This window comes from Xenopus laevis, chromosome 4L (genome assembly GCF_017654675.1).
Source record: "Xenopus laevis strain J_2021 chromosome 4L, Xenopus_laevis_v10.1, whole genome shotgun sequence".
Classification (NCBI taxonomy): domain Eukaryota; kingdom Metazoa; phylum Chordata; class Amphibia; order Anura; family Pipidae; genus Xenopus; species Xenopus laevis.
In genome coordinates, this window is record NC_054377.1 from 110610263 (window position 1) to 110627716 (window position 17454).

The 17454-nt window shown below is 38.5% G+C and overlaps 1 protein-coding gene across 1 annotated transcript in view; it reads right to left on the bottom strand.

Moving 5' to 3' along the window:
- Positions 1 to 14978, bottom strand: part of cdc73.L (cell division cycle 73 L homeolog) — a 43989-nt gene extending 29011 nt beyond the window's left edge. The window contains exons 1-10 of the mRNA XM_018258721.2: positions 14682 to 14978; positions 11924 to 12029; positions 10582 to 10651; positions 8804 to 8866; positions 8626 to 8678; positions 7139 to 7227; positions 5063 to 5279; positions 4042 to 4140; positions 3513 to 3591; positions 2589 to 2653 (exon numbers count right to left, since the gene is read on the bottom strand). Of these exons, the coding sequence (XP_018114210.1) occupies positions 2589 to 2653; positions 3513 to 3591; positions 4042 to 4140; positions 5063 to 5279; positions 7139 to 7227; positions 8626 to 8678; positions 8804 to 8866; positions 10582 to 10651; positions 11924 to 12029; positions 14682 to 14812 (972 nt within the window). The 5' untranslated portion in view covers positions 14813 to 14978. The remainder of the gene's footprint in view (positions 1 to 2588; positions 2654 to 3512; positions 3592 to 4041; positions 4141 to 5062; positions 5280 to 7138; positions 7228 to 8625; positions 8679 to 8803; positions 8867 to 10581; positions 10652 to 11923; positions 12030 to 14681) is intronic.
- Positions 14979 to 17454: the final 2476 nt, after the last annotated feature.

Here is a 17454-nt window from a genome sequence, read left to right on the forward strand (position 1 = left end):
CTATCAGTTGGTACAACGAACGGATGCAATTTTCGCCAGTATAACGTTTAAATAGGCATCACATAAATCCCCATTCTCAGCTAGGGTTGCCACCCGGCCGCTATTTTACCGGCCTACCCGGTAAAACACCTGCCAAGGCCGGGGCCGGTATTACAAATTTACTGGCAATGTAGCTGGCGGTAATTTGTAATGGCCCTGACCCCTTTGCTGTGCCCCTCATCTGATCCGCCCCTATTTTCGTCACACCCGCCCCTTTCTTTTCCGCCCCCCACCATGGCCGGTATTTTTTTTTTTTTTTTTTAAAGTTGGCAACCCTATTCTCAGCAGCACACCTTGCAAACTTTTTCAAAACTTTTGCAAATGTTTCCGTGGGTCAGTATAGAACTGCAAATCCCACAAAAAAAAGGTCTTTCAGAAAGAAAAAAAGTGAAGGTTAAAGACAGGCCCGGTCTCATTGGAGGGATACTTTCATGGGAAAACATGTTTTCTTTCCCAAAACGCATCAGTTAATAGTGCAGCTCCAGCATACTTCTGCACTGAAATCCATTTTTTTTTCAAAAGAGCAAACAGATTTTTTTATATTTAATTTTGAAATCTGACATGGGGCTAGACATATTGTCATATTCCCAGGAGCCCCCAGTCATGTGACTTGCGCTCTGATACACTTCAGTCATTCTTTACTGCAAAGTTGAGTGATGCCACACCCAGGCCCCCCCCCAGCAGCCTAACAATAGAACAATGGGAAGGTAACCAGATAGCAGCTCCCCAACAAAAGATAACCGCTCCCTGGTAGATATAACAACTACATTCAACAGTAAAATCCAGGTCCCACTGCAACACATTCAATTACATTGAGTAGGAGAAACAACAGCCTGCCAGAAAGCAGTTCCATCCTAAAGTGCTGGCTCTTTCTAAAAATCACATGATCAAAATGACCTGAGATGACTGCCTACACACTAATATTATAACTAAAAAAAATACACTTATTGGTTAAGGAATACAATTTTATATGGTAGAGAGAATTATTTGCAGTGTAAACAATGTAATTTAGAAATAAAAACTAGCTCGTAAAATCATGACAGAATCCCTTTAATAAACACTAGGCAAATTTAAATCTGGGCAATAAGCCACAGCAACCCTTCATTAGTTTTGTTCAGCTTTGTTACGGGAAGTTCAATGATAACAACTGTATGACTGGTTACTATTGTTACTATACTTGTGCAAGTATATTAAAGAAAAAGGCCTTCTTTCGGACATAAGGAGTTAAAGAAATTCTTCCAAATGACATCAAGACCATTTATTCAAAGAAATATCAAACCATTGACACGCCACTAGAAAGAAATAATGGGATCATACTACCCCCAAGTGGCCATTATATATAAAAAAAAAAAATTCTAAATTCACATTTAGGGCAGAACTCCACGGACGATTCCAGTGCGATCCAATGTGCTGCGCAAAAATGCAGGTGTCACGTCGGATACACCGGAAATATGGTAAGTAATTCTATTGTCGAATCGTGTCTCAGCGTTGATGCGATGCAGGCGCTGCGTCTGCATCCGACAATCGTGTCACGTTGCATCAACAATGCGACACGATCCAACAATAGCATTACTTACCTTATTTCGGCTGCATCCGACGGGACGCCTGAGTTTTTGCACAGCGCGTCGGATCGCGCCGGAATCGTCGGTGGAGTACTGCCCTGAAATCCCAGATACATATGAGGTAAGATATGCCTTTGCAGCAGAAGTTGAAAACCAACAAATTTATACAAGATTAAACATCATTTGCCTCAGTTGCGTTTACAATCTAAGATTCCTATCACACATATTGTGGTCAGTTTTATCCGGAGCAAATTAACCATCCAATAGGTTTTCCAGATTGTGGGGAAAAACAGGAAATCGTACCCAAGACTCCAGCACTGCAAAGAAGCAATGCAAACCACTCAACCACCATTATGGCCATTCTATTTTAATAAATAATTGCTTAAACCAGGATTAGGAAGCCAGAGCTAAATCCTTGTGTACAGCAGGGGAACACACAAGTTTGGCCCCATAAAGATCTGCCCGTCACTGTGCCAAAAACTGGATTTTGGCCAGAAAATATAAACTTTGGTTGGTAGCGTGGAGTTGGTGTTTCTCCACCTGCATTTTCTACAAGTATAAAACTGGAAGGAACATTCATTTTCCTAAAAGACAATCTTAAACACGCACTTAGGCTGTGGCCAAGCCTATTTAAAATATAAGAGTAACAAATGTTGATTTGCATAGGTTTCACTTTTCAATCATCAGACCTCAACCCCAATGACTTATCTTGAAAACATTTATACAGGGAAAAGCCTAAACATATCAAGACACATTAATGCTCTAAAAGTATCAGATTCTCAGATTCTTCAACATAGGTATGAGCAGTGGACACACCAAATAGTGAGACACTTTAACTTGGAAAATATTAACAATCACATGACAATTTAAGTTAAACTATTTATGTATATAAGAAACAAAACCTGGATATTTGCGGAGTTTTAGACAATTAAGTAAACACCTGCAACTTTCATCTGCCAAAGGTAAGTAACAAATTTTAAGACTTACAGTCACAGACTTCAGTGTCATGCCGTGGTATGTTCCCATAGTGTCAATCTTAAAGCCTTCCGTTTCTATAAAGGGTTGAAAGAATGGTTAGCTTTTCCTTTCAATCTACACAGTTGTATGAGCAACACTCAAAATAAATATCTTTTGTATTGTTGATCAGACTTAATTTAGTATTCTTGATTCACAAAGAACAGAGTTAAAAAAAACTGTGCACAGGAAAAACGTGTATATACATTATAAAAAAAGCTTAACAATTGGATAAAATGCCCCAGATTACTGCTTCTCTCTCTCAATAAATAAGATTTCCAAAAGAAGACATGACAAACATTAACAGGACGTGCCTGTGACTTGTATAAACTTGACGTTCTAACTCACCAAAAAATGCTTAGTTATCTTAGTGCCATAGTGAGTTATGCAGTAACTCCAATAGTAATGTCTAAAACTATACAAAATAATACCCCACCCCCCATTTATTTGGACAGTACTGATTAAAAATTATTATAGTGTTGGATATAAGGTTGACTCAAAGATCCTCTTCCTTTTTATTATTAAAGGCAGTGGTTAGAATTGATACAATAGTTGCCAATATCCCACAGATGGTGCTGAGAATTATATTCACTAATGTAGCAAATCGTAACAGTTCAGAATCTGCACCTGGATTACTGAGCGGCCAGACTGAAAAACCAGAGACATAGAACATTAAACCTTAAACTTAAATTTTGGAAAAATGTTAAAAAAAAAAAAAGAAGTAATAATTTTATAAAAAGTCTATTCTGGTGAACTATCTGAAAACAATTGAACTGAAAAACTTTGTTTGGCATGTGAACAACCCCTTTTAGATTATAGGAAAGTTGTTTTTAAAAAGGGTAAGTGTGCCTTTATGGGGAGTTAGCATAATATAGATATTGAAGCCTAACAACTTACCTTCTTTTCCTTTGAACCTTTCTTGATCGTATCTGTTGTACGCGGCTGGGACTGGCTTATTAGTTCTTAATGCTGGATCCTACAAAACAGAAAATCATATTCAAAGTGAAGATTTATATGTAAAGCTGGCCATAGACGCAAAGATCACGATTTTTTGTGTGGAGAGTCCCGACATTTTTCGTTCGGCGGTCGATCGGACAGGTTAGAAAATTTCTGTCGGCTGCGGGTAATATCTCTGCATGTATTGCCGATCGTACGATTTTCACTAGCTTTGTCGGACATAACTATTGTACGATTGAGGTCAGGGGCAGAACATCGGCTGATCTGTTATTTTACTACTATTTGATCTGAATTGTAAGACTTTGATCTGAATGGTTAGTGGCAGGTTGGGAGATGGCGAAGTTCCGATCGTACGTTGATTCGTACGATCGGATCTTTGCGTCTGTGGCCAGCTTAAAGCTACAGACCACTAATAAGCAATGAGCCAGATGAAAGACAAACAGACACACAAAAGCAAATAGTCACTTACAGTTGGTGCTGTGGTTTGAGTTGGTCTTTGCTCAGGAGCCCGGCCTTCTTCGCGAGCTTTCACAGACTGAAGTATTGCAAATATGTTCTTAGCAAAGTTCTGGAGGGGAAACAAATCATTTTAAAACTGGATATCTGTATTGGAACTTTTCAAATCAGTTCAAAGAGCAGGAATATTCTGCAACTTATTACCAGGTTCCCAATTAACACTATACAAAAGTGAAAAAAGAAAATATGAAGGTTTGATAAGTGTAAATTGTATGCAACAGAACACTTCTTCATTTCTATGTCTGCCAATTAACTAAACTTTCTCTGGCAATGATTAAAAAATGCAAAGCTGTACAAAGTGATATAAATTCATCTATAAATAAGATGTTATCAGGAATGCAGGGAGTCTACTATTTTTGAATTTAGCAAAATAACCAAATATGAACCTTAATTTGCATATTCAGATTTGACAAATACTTATATTTGTGCAAATCGTGAATACCCAGGTTTTACCATCACTGGTAAAACTTGGGTATTTATATAAACAAGCTGTTTATACAGTATACACAATGGATCACAGATAAGCTCTGTAGTTTGCAATGGAATTCTTCAGAACTTATCTGTTGTATCGTGTGCCTGTTCTTTTTCTTTGAATGCCCACAGCAGCTTGTTTATATAGACTATTGTAGAGTTTCTGCAGCAAACACACCAGTTGTCCGAGTGCAGCACAATCAGTACATTATAGTTTCATTATTTTAATGCACTTTCATTTTTTTGGTGCTACTGTTCCTTTAATAGGTCAAAAAAAACTTGCTCCTCACTGGAACAAAACATCCAACTGGAATGCTGCAGTCACTTTTTTGACCATGGTTTAGCCTATATACCTATGGAAGAATAACACTTTTTTCACTAGAACTATCTAAAAATAATGGAAACGCTTTCCAGCTATACTGAGTCTGAAACTGTAGTTATATAAACCATAATATAATCTGAAAACAAAGTTATAAGCAAACTAGAGATCACAACAAGCATACTTTGCCGGTGCTCTGTAAGATAGTTGTCCGCGTTCTCCACACTCTCTCTCTGCTCACAATGTCCCTGGTGAAATCTACTTCAGCGTCTACAAAGCTTCTCTGTTTTAAGGCAGTTATATCATCATCCAGATCTGTTTTGATGGTGGATCGTTTCTTTGCCATGATTTTCGCTTTGATAGCCGCAATTTTTTCAACAGACATAGCCTCTGAGAGTGATCTGAAAGGCAAAGAATGTATAGTAATATTATGTGAAGTAGTCTTAGCACAGTAATCAACTTTCACAATTCTATCAATTTATGAGGCAATTGCTTTGAAGCAGAACATAAACACATTTATAAGTAGGATATCTAGAACAACTGAAGAGTAAATAGGAAATTAAAATACTGTACCAAGCGGGTAGAAAGAGAATACAAATAATATTTTAATGTTGCATTTAAAGTAGGGATGCAGGATTTGGTTTGGGATTCAGCCAAATTGGAGCCTTTTTCGGTAGGATTCAGCTGAAACCAAGTGCCTAGTTGAATCCAAACCCAAAAGCCACATAAAATGCCTATTGGCAAGTGCGGCTTTTCCTGAATACTGCATGAAAGATTCACAACTTGTTGTACCCCCAAAAAAAAAACAATAAAGGGCGTTCAGTATATCCCTAATTTGAAGTAAATCGGATTAGAAGATGCAGACTGCCATTTATATTTATAAATGGACAATATATAAATTATACGTACATTTACATTTTGGTGAGGGAGAACTCAATCCACTGCACCAATCAGATCTACATATAAAGTTTTATTAGAAAAATCAAAATAATGCCAGATAACATTTAGCCATTAGGTCTAGTGGCATGAAGCGCAAGTAGGTAGGTGGATATTTTAGATTTTAATCTGCTTAAGAGACAAAGCTATGACTTTAGAGAGGCATAAGACTCAGAACTGTAAAAAATATTGCAAAGGAAGCATTTTATCAACCAGCATATTTCAGCTGGAGAAGTACCTGAAAGCACTACTCCCTCACTTAACTTCAGTGAGAGGCTTAAAAGAGAACTCAAACTTAACTAAAGAAGTAGGGTAGAAATGTTGTACATTATATTTTTGGCTCCTGTATCTCCTCAAGGCAACCACAGCCATTTAGCATGAAAGATCTGTGCCTCCAAATATGCCCCTGTAGTTCCCCCATCTTCTTTTCTGCTGATTCACTGCACATGCTCTGTGCTGTTGTCACTTTTTGAGCTTAGGGAACAACTCAAAATATACAGCACACATACAAGTGTCACAATATAAGGCTGATTAGTAATCAATACCGATAATTATTACATGGCAGCACAGAAAGCAGTGCAACTACCATCAGAATTGAATAATCAGCCCTGTAGCCTCAGCTTATATTACAGGCCAATTTCATTTTCTGTGTGATAATTTGCAACGACCCCTAAGCTTAGCTTCTCAAAGCCCACCGAGCATGACAGACACTGAACAGACACTTTCCAAGATGGTGACCCCCTGTGACAAGTTTGAAGTCCTGGATCATTCCTGCTATTGACATGCTGAAACTTTAGGCTGGTACAATAAGAGCAGTATATAAAATACCTTACCTTTTTAGTGTTTAGTAACACCAAAAATGTAAGTTTTTTTAAAGGAATGACATTATATAATGTACTGTTGCCCTGCACTGGTACAACTTGTGTGTTTGCTTTAGAAAAACCATCTATAGTTTATACAAACAAGCTGCTGTGTAGCCATATGGGCAGCCATTCAAGGACAGGATACACAGTAGATAACAGATACTGTAAGTTCTGAAGAATTCAATTGTATACTACATAGCTTATCGGCTATCTGCTGTGTATTCTGTAGCAGTTTCTCCCTTTAAGATTTGAATGGATGCCCCTGTAGCTACACAGCAGCTTGTTTATATAAACTATAGTTGTGTTTTTGAAGTGAATACAACAGTTTTACAAGTGTAGGACAAAAGTACATTATATTGTAATTCCATTAAAACACTTTAATTTTTTGGTGTTACTGTTCCTTTAATATAAGCTCTATATTAATTGCCTACGTTAATGGAGCATTTAAACACTTTCCTTACCGAATCTGTTCTGTTGCCACCATTCCTTCTTTATGGCCTTCCAGTCGAGCAGCCAACCGCTCTTTGTCAAGACGTACACGTTCCTCATCCTAAAACACATTATTGCTTTTTACTAATTTGTAATACATTAAAAGCTAAATTCTTTTCTTTATCAAAAAAAAATTTAGGAAAAGGATGAACACCTAAAGTTTCCTTTTGAAAGTTTGCGAAGTACTGAGTGTGTTTAGCATCTGCTTTATGGGATTTCTAATAGTTTATCTGAATACTGACCACTGCTTTAGACAAATTTTAGTTTTTGCGAATAACCTCACACTATTCCACCTAATCCCAGCTTCATAAATATACACACAGTGATAGCTTGCGTCTTCAGAGTGCTTAAAAGGGGAGTAGGGCAACACAGTCATTTTTCATAATCTGTCCATGCACCCAACAAGGTATCTGGGAATAAAAGAACATAATGCAGGAAAGGTGGGGTATATCATAGAAAGCAAATAGTAGTGTTGTCAATTTATTTATCTATCCATTCATACGAAAAGTCATGGGCTACTGTGCATAACAAAGGTAAATCCTGACAGCAGCCCAAGTGTGTCTGTCTTATTGCTTTTTCAGAATTATCATCTTTATTGTATTTCAGCTACATACATACATATATATTAACAATGGTCAGTATGGACGTATGATTTAGCTACCACCATATTCATGGTGCAGTCGTTTAATGTACAGAAAATCAGTCAAAATAGTAAAATAAAGAATTGTTTGCTAAAAAGGGAAACAAGCCCAGTTTGGGCAGGACGGGGGGCTTGTCCCATACCTGTAAAAAGAGATTATATAAATGCATCACACAGTAAAAATTCTCCCCTGCCACATTTGGTTAAGAAACTAAATACCATTACTATTAATGAAGGGTTTAAACAAAGGGGAACTAGAACAGTTTATTATTCTTCAGCTGCTAGTGGGTGGTGGGAAGTTCAACATCTGCAGAGACTCAGGTGGCCAGTCCTAGTGGACCATCTAACCCAGTGATCCCCAACCAGTAGCTCATGAGCAACATGCTGCTCACCAACCCCCTTGGATGTTGCTCCCAGTGGCCTCAAAGCAGGTGCTTCGTTTTGAATTCCAGGCTTGGAGGCAAGTTTTGGTTGCATAAAAACCAGGTGTATTGCAAAACAGAGCCTCCTGTGGGCCGACAGCCCATATAGGGGCTACCAAATAGCCAATTACAGCATTTATTTTTTGCCCCAGAGACACTTTTTGTGTTTGTGTTGCTACCCAACTCTTTTTACATCGGACTGTTGCTCACGGGTAAAAAAGGTTGAGGACCCCTGATTCTAACTTATACAAAACCAAGCTACTGCAATATATTTCCCAAGCCAACACCTCTCAGCAAATGTAACATCGGGTTTACTTGACTCGGCAGAAAGAAATTAGCAGGGGAGCTGCAAGAAACTTCCTAACCCCTTCATAATGTGCAGAAAGGGAAGACTCACCTCTACTCTTGGTTTCTTTGCCTCAGCGGATATTTCATCTGCAACTCTTTTCACTATAATGAAAACAATTGTTATGGACTCATTTAATTCCCTGGCTGCTAGAGATCTTGTAGAGCACTAGGGGGCCATCCTTGCATCCAAGAGAATAAAGATTGCATTAATGTTCTTATGTACATACCTTGGGAGGATCTCTGAAGACCAATTTCAAGTGGAGCACTTCTGTCTATACTGGCAGATGATGCTGTAGAAAGTAGAATTGGTTGAGATAATGTAAATGCAAATATACTGATATATTAAGGCCAACATCAGTTCAAAATCTCTTATTTGTTAAACTTGTGAAATGATTTTAAATACATGGCTTTTAGGTAAAAAAAAACCTGTTTATTTATCAGCACTATACTGTAGCTCTAAACCGACCAAAATGTAAACATATGTATCCCTTAACCTTTAAAAGGACATAAACATCCAATGCTAAATCCGGGCATGCATGCTGTTAAGAACACAAATTGTCCTCAGCAACAGTCCACCCAAACTAATTGCAAAGTGTTTACTTCACCCAGTGACACCTTAAAAAGACAGTGAGCCAACAGTAACAGTAAATGCTCAGCCGGGCAGGATGTTTCACAACAAGGGGCAGATTTATCAATGGTTGAATTGAAAATTCGGATTTTTCGAGTTTTTTTTATGGTCAAAATTGTCAAATTCGAAGAGTTATTTAAATTCAATTTGAGTTTTTAAACAAAATTTTATTCAGTTTTCAAGATTTATCATACTCTGGCCCTTAAGAACTCGAATTTGACTATTTGCCACCTAAAACCTGCTGAATTGCTGTTTAAGTCAATGAGAGAGGTCCAGGAATCAATTTTGAGCTGTTTGCAGCCTTCCTAACATTCGAGGTTTTTTTCGTAGAAAAAACTCGAATTGAGTTTTTAAAAATTTGATTCGAGTATTCGGGTTGATTACATTCACCGACTGTAAAGTGCCCTTGATGGTCTTTCTTTCCCCTGGACAGAAAACACAAAAATAAATATATATATGTACCAAGGACAAATATATATGTATATGTATGAGGGTATACACCCGGGTGGGTGCATATCTCTGCTGCAGACCTCCGGAGAGCGGGAAGACAGCGCAGGGGGTGAAGAGCAAGCCTGCGAACCTCCGGAGAGCTGGAAGGCAGAATGGGTTACAGCTGGAGAGGCTCTTGAATAAATCAGTGGCCCCTAAGTGTGGCGTGATCTTAGACGCCACACTTTGAGGACACTAAATGAAACTGAAGGGAATAGGAGGAGGAAGGAGATGAAGCCCAGAGCAGGAGGAGGAGCCATGTTTTGCAACTTAGTGTCCATCTCCAGCTCCAGGATCTTCATCCCAAAGTGCCTGTGTCCCCCAATTAGGCAAGAGAAAATAGATTTTTGCAATACATTTCGATTGGTCGAATTTCAAATTTATGGGAGTTTAGGGGTGTTTTTAAAAAAAACTCATGAATTCGAAAATTCAACCTTTGATAAATGTGCCTCCAAGTGTTTCATATAGCTTTTGGTGTGCATTAAGGAGCTGTAAAAGTTTACAAAGCTGTTATTTTGCCACCAGAGAGGACAGCATCTCTTACCATGAATTCTCATAGATCAATAAACAGAATAGAGGTGCTTAAAAGACCAGTAACAGCAAAAAAGAATACTTCAGATGCAATGTTACATACTTTTTATAGGCTCATAGCAACACAGTGCCCAAACACAGAAGTTCTGTACCATAACTGCAACATAAGCCCTACCAGAAAAACTACAAGTAATACAGATACACTCTTTAGAAATGGTTCAGCATCTTTTGTGTGCTAATCATTAGTAATGTAAAATAACTTTCATATTATTGTTCATTTTCTGGGTCTGTTAAAAATAAATGCTAGGGAGTTCAAAAACAGGTAATGAACAGTATGAAGTCACAACTGGCACTTACATGTTTCTCCATTTAAGTATGCAAGGAGATCTTTTCGATCAGGTCTTCTAACCACAGGAATGTTTTCAGTCTGCAAAAAGTGAACAAAAAAACACAGTAAATTAAATATACACACTTAGACAAAATACACACTTACACAAAATATATTCAATGAAAATTACAATTTATTATTACAATTTTCTAATGAATATCAGAAGGAAATCCAGTTCCACTCCTAAATCTCAGTGGGTGATATATATAGCCTACAGGGCATTCTGTTAATATGAAAGTTTTAGGAGGGGAACAGTGTTTCTTTTCTTTTTGCTCTGCTTACAAATGAGAAGACGCTCTCCTTTCTCCATTTCATGTGGATCCACTTCCCTAGCTCTGCATACGCGGATCATAAAAACCTTGCACTATATTGATGAGTCCCAACAATACCATAAGTGGTCTGCACTTGGGATCTGATCAACAACTGTTCTGGCTGCGCTTTAACACTGGGGGGCACATTTACTAAGGGTCGAATATCGAATTCGACCCTCAAAGTAAAATCCTTCGACTTCGAATATTGAATTCAAAGGATTTTGCGCAAATACTATCGATTGATCAAAGTATATATCGTTTGATTGAACGATGAAATCGTACGAATTGAACGATTCAAAGGATTTTAATCGATCGATTTTTCTTCGATCAAAAAAACCTGATGGGGAAGGTCCCCATAGGCTAACATTGTACCTCAGTAGGTTTAAACTGCCGAAGTATGTAATCAACGTTTTTTTTTAAAGAGACAGTACTTCGACTATCGAATGGTCGAATAGTCAAGCGATTTATACTTTGAATCGTTCGAATCGAAGTCGATGGTCGAAGTACCCAAAAAAATACTTCAAAATTCTAAGTTTTTTTTACTTCGAATCCTTCACTCGAGCTAAGTAAATGTGCCCCCCAGTGTTCGGACTCTAGTCTATACAGTATTATTTTAGGAGAAAAAGTGGTTTCCTCACTTGAAATGATCTTCATGTTGTGATGTATATCAATAACATAACATTTGGAGGCTTTGACTGAATTGCATGCACCAATTGTTGATATTCGTACTTGGTTAATTTACTAAATGTACTAGATCATGAGTATTAAAAAAAAAGAGAATACAAGCAGCTTGTCTAAAATGCATTGGGCTTTGTCTTGACTTGCCTGAAAGAAAACTTTACAGGTAATACATCTCTTGCCTGGAATGCTTTGAGACCTCAGGTTTTGTGGATTAGGGTTGTTTCCATAAGTTTTGTCAACACTTCTTAAGGCTATTACAAAATATTAACTTAATGAAAGCCATTTATATAAAAAGTTTATTTTATTTTGTACCACTTACCGCAGCACGCCTGACATACACAGGATGAGAAAGATGTACATTATTGAGCAGGAACAAAATGGAGTCTAGTGTATAATATTCTCTGGGCTGCCCTTCTTTTCCTGTCCTGCATTAAAAAAATGAAGACCATGTTTATGAGCCAGTATCCAGATATGGGAATAAATATGGCACATGCAGTATTTTAAGCAATACCAATTAAACACCCACTACTGGTTGAAGGCTGTTTCCCTATATTTATAAAGTACCAATGTATTCTGAATAGCTAGGCACTTATGATTAAAACAGTGATTCCCAACTAATAGTTTGCGTAACAACATGTTTCTCCAGGTGGCCTGAAAGCAGGAGCTTCTTTTTGAATTCCAGGCATGGATGCAAGTTTTAGTTGCATAAAAACCATCTATACTGTCAAACAGAGCCTCCTGCAGGCTGCCAGTCCACCTAGAGGCTACCAAATAGCCAATCACAGCCCATATTTTGCACCCATAGGAACTTTTTGCATGATTATATTGTTCTCCATTTAAATGTGACTCATGGGTAAAAAAAAGGTTGGGGACCCCTGGATTAGAAGGTTAACTGTAAAACATCACACAATTATTGTTTCTTATAGAGATGTCTTAGATTTTGTTGAATTTGCACTTTTATTTATTAGCTGTAGACTCATTATTAGTTAAATTCACTGTCTGCCTGCAGGTTACATAGTTACATAGTTAAATTGGGTTGAAAAAAGACAAAGTCCATCAAGTTCTACCCCTCCAAATGAAAACCCAGCATCCATACACACACCCCTCCATACTTTTAATTAAATTCTATATACCCATATCTATGCTAACTATAGAGCTTAGTATCACAATAGCCTTTGATATTATGTCTGTCCAAAAAATCATCCAAGCCATTCTTAAAGGCATTAACTGAATCAGCCATCACAACATCACCCGGCAGTGCATTCCACAACCTCACTGTCCTGACTGTGAAGAACCCCCTACGTTGCTTCAAATGAAAGTTCTTTTCTTCTAGTCTAAAGGGGTGGCCTCTGGTACGGTGATCCTCTTTATGGGTAAAAAGGTCCCCTGCCATTTGTCTATAATGTCCTCTAATGTACTTGTAAAGTGTTGGCAAGCAACCGTTTAATTGTAACCCTATGTTGTTTAAAACTTCATTACGCAATACTATAACGAGCTAATTCAGCTATTGCATCATTATTAAAATGGAGACTAAGTGTTTCCTTTCCAGTGTTTTCCTGCCCTGGGACAGTTCTCTTTTTTAGGAAAAAAGAAATTAAACTGCATGGGAATAAAAGCAGAGCAGCAATGCACAGCCATGTTACCTGCATATCCCAGGTGTCTAGCTTCATGTCACTAGGGGCATTGAGGAAATATAAAAAGCCTGTGTGGTGCTGTGCTTTTTGCGCTAAGAGAATGATTTAATTCACCGAGGGGGACCTGACATACAGACACACCATCCCCAGTGTTCGTGTTCATTAAAGGGGTTCTTTGAGTTAGTAAACCAATTGCAAATAGTCTCGTAATATCACTATATTACGAGACTATTTGCAATTGGTTTAATTTATTATTTGTGGTTTTTGAGTTATTTAGCAGCTATCCAGTTTGCAATTTCAACTATCTGGTTGGTAGGGTCCAAATTACACTAGCAACCATGCACTGATTTAAATAAGAGACTGGAATATAAATAAGAGAGGACCTGAATAGAAAGACAAGTAATACAAAGTGGCAATAACAATACATTTGTAGCCTTACAGGGCATTTATTTTTTAAATTGCGTCAACGACCTCAATTTGAAAGCTGGAAAGAATCAGAAGAAAAAGGCAAATAATTTAAAAAAAAATATATGTATATACAAAATAAACAGAGCAATGGAAAAGTTGCTTAGAATTGGCCATTCTATAACATACTAAGAGTTAACTGAATGGTGACCCACCCCTTTAACCCTAGTTTCCAAATGCCTGAAATGTATCCAGACTACGCAAAACCATAACTTTTTGATACTGTCAACTTCCCCATAAAGCAGGGCTGGGAGGTGGACCAATTAAGACAAAAGGTTTAATATGAAAGGGGGAAAAAACCTTGAACCAGCGCTTGGAAGCGGTTTCTCTATTATAGACATGCATACAAAATGGACTATTTGTAACTATACACCCCCTTATGATGTTGCCTTTACTATAGCTACATGCCAAAGGCAGACACTGCTGGACTGAAGCTCCCAGAATCCTTTGTATATTATTTAATGTTTACACATGCTGAGATTTGTAGTTCAGCTACTTCTGGTTAGACACATCTAGTTACAATAGATACATGCCATCAGTACTTCTTATAAACACACACAGATAGCAAGAGATGGAAGATGTGGATGTACAGCTTGTGGGAGTAGAAATATAATGCTGAAGCAGCCATAATATAGACAAGAGGAAATCCAAAAGCAAATGCGGAGCCATGAGTCCAAGTGGAGAGTGTACTATACACTTATACAGGGAGCTGAACTCTCAGCAGGGAGTTGTAGTAGAAGGAGTTCCAAATGGAACTGATACAGTTGTTGCCATACTCCCAAACCTTCACTAGCATTCCGGGATGTGAGAGTTGTAGTTGAACAGGGAGCACAGAAGAGAAAGGTTGGAGTTACCCGGATAACCCAATGAGGAGCAAGACTTGGAGTGCGGCATTAATGTATGTGTTGCCTGGTGGCCACCCAAACAGGGGAAGAACAGCATGACAGCGAGTGCCCCCCACTTGTGCGATCTACTCACCCCCAAATCACATAGTTCGTCTTAACATTCTTGGGCCAGGAGAACTCCCCGAAGATAACCTCATCTCCTTTCACGTTGATCTCCTTCTTTTGGATGTTGTACTGACGCAGAACGCTCAACACGTCCGCCATCTTCTCCTCCTCCGCCTCCTCACTACTCCCGAGGATGCGTACAACCTACTAATGCTGTGGCTCCGTTCCGACAACAGCAAGGACCCGGAAGGGCCAGCTGCCCCACGCAATGCCTGCTCAGATCTCACACAGGACCCAAGTGACAACCTGCCCGAGCGATAGCCTGAGCCTTCTACAGCAAGGACGCAAACACTAGAGGTGTCCCAGAACATGCCTGTCTAGAAGTGCATGCCACGCGCATGCGTACAAAATTGGTTCCTAGCTGTGTGGTGTACCTGTCTGTATTAGTAACTAGTAGTAGTGTAAACAAATCTATCTGTTTTATCTACACGGGGAAACTGTTTGCATGGGGACCCAGTGCATACCTCCCAACTGTCCCTTTTTCGGAGGGACAGTCCCTCTTTTGACAGCTCAACCCGCAGTCCCTCATTTGTACTGGAAAGTCCCTCTTTTGTCTGCACTGAACAGCCAGAAAAAGAAACAAAGTTTCTCACTTAATTGGCTTTTAGCAGAGAGCCCAGAACAGCTAACAGGTGCAAATAAGATACTTCCATAATTAAGAACCAAGACCTGACGCATTTGTCTACCAGGGACACATAGTCACAGAGCCTATGACTAATTGTCCCTGGAAGACACAAAATGATTCTTCCAGCAACCACCACAGAGCAATCCTCTTCCTGCTTTTTCTTTCTTTCTTCTTCTTCTTGCATGCGCAGTACAGCGAAAAGCCAAACTTTAATGAAAAAGACAGCTATTTCGTTCTTCAGTGCGTCTGCCCTGGGACATTTGGAGAGTGAAAAAGCAGGAAGTTAATTGCTCTGTGGTGCTCACTCGAATAGTAGTAGTAAGGTAAAATGGTTAATTGTTTAAGTACAAATGTGTACTAAATAGGTATTTTTAGGTTACCCACCAGGGGGAGCTAGAGGGTAGCTGTTGCTAGAGAAAGCCCCTAGTTGGTGGTGGAAGGGAAGTTATATAAGGGAAGGTTGCTGGAAGAAATAGTGTGATGCATCCTGGGCAAGAAAGAGAGCATCAAGCTCTCTGGTAGTTGAGTCATTCCCTAAAAGAGATAGTGACTTGGGTAGTGAGGAAGCTTGTGTTGGAGTTTAGATAAGGAGAAATATTTTCAAACTTTCATAACCTGCCAAATTTTGTAAAACAAACATGGTAATTAGGGGGTGTGGCCACAGAAAGGGGTGTGGTCAAAAAAATTGCTGCGCTACGTGCGGAAAAACATTTTTTGTCCCTATTTTTACTTCCAAAATGTTGGGAGGTATGCCAGTGATATAGGCTCCCATCTGGGTGGATTGGATATCCATGAACTGAGTACATCCCCAGTCTTGAATATATAGTGAATAAAATACCCCCTCTCGTAAAATATAAGGATAATTATACCTTACCGAGGAGTTTCATGACCATATAAAAACGCGAGGCCGAAGGCCTGGGGGTACTTTATTTATTATAATACACAAATTTTAGTGAGTCGTGACATAAATGACATCAGAACTCACTGTTTATAACTGATGACATCAGAACTCACCGTTTATAAGGATATAATTTACAAGATATGCATAGCTTTTGTGTATTATATGTTTTATCTGTTCTTGGAAATGTCCCAAATTGAAAAACGAATGCATTTGTATCATCAGCACAACACGAGAGATGAAATGTCCCTGTAAGCAGGGATGCTCTCTTGCTATGAGAATGGTATGTGTTCATTAGGGATGATCATGTACTTCATGCAGAGGTTAAAAAAAAAATGTGCATAGTGAGAGATGGGCAGCTGCTAATGGATGATACTAGAAATGTACTAGAAATGTATGTCCCCACCACAACACAGTGAATCGAGAGTAATAAACCATTTAACCATTTAACCTCCCTGGTCACCTCATTGCAGGTTTTTAACTAAAGGGAAATTTTTAAAGTTTGTACATAATATGACAGTTTCCTATACACTAGTTTAATGCTATACAAGATACCTACATTTACTTTCTGGGTGCTGACAGCACTGAAACAGACAGGGTCAAATTGGCCATGTTGGGTTAAAAAGGACTTCACGTAAAGGGGTGGTTCACCATGTTTTAGAATGGCTAATTGTAACAGTAATTTTTTACAGTTTTTGAATTATTTTCCTTCTTGTTGTGACTCTTTCCAGCTTTCAAATGGGGGTTGGATACCCCATCTACAAAACAAATGTCCTTTAAAGCTATTTGCTACTTTTTATTACTCATAGTTATATTTGGGTCCTCTCCTATTCATATTGCAGTCTCTTCAAATTAATGTGTGGTTGCTAGGTTAATTTGTACCTTGCAACCAGATTGCTGAAATTGCATTTGTGGGAACAATGCCTTTTTAACAAATGTCATGAGAAAATATTTGTTGATAAATCATGATCCAAGACACCTTTGCCACTTTATCAGAATAGTCCTACACTGCCCGTTCCTGTTTTCCTGCTACCTACTCAGATGTGTGCTCTACCAGGGGTTCCCCGAATTGAAGTGCATTCTCTCTACTCCTATTTCTTAGAATATATGCTTAACCCATATGTTCATCCAAAAATACATTTTGGCTGGGGCTCCTATTCCTGTTCTAAGAGACCTCAGTGACTTTGAGAGTAGGCTGCTTACTGGGGGATGTTTTTC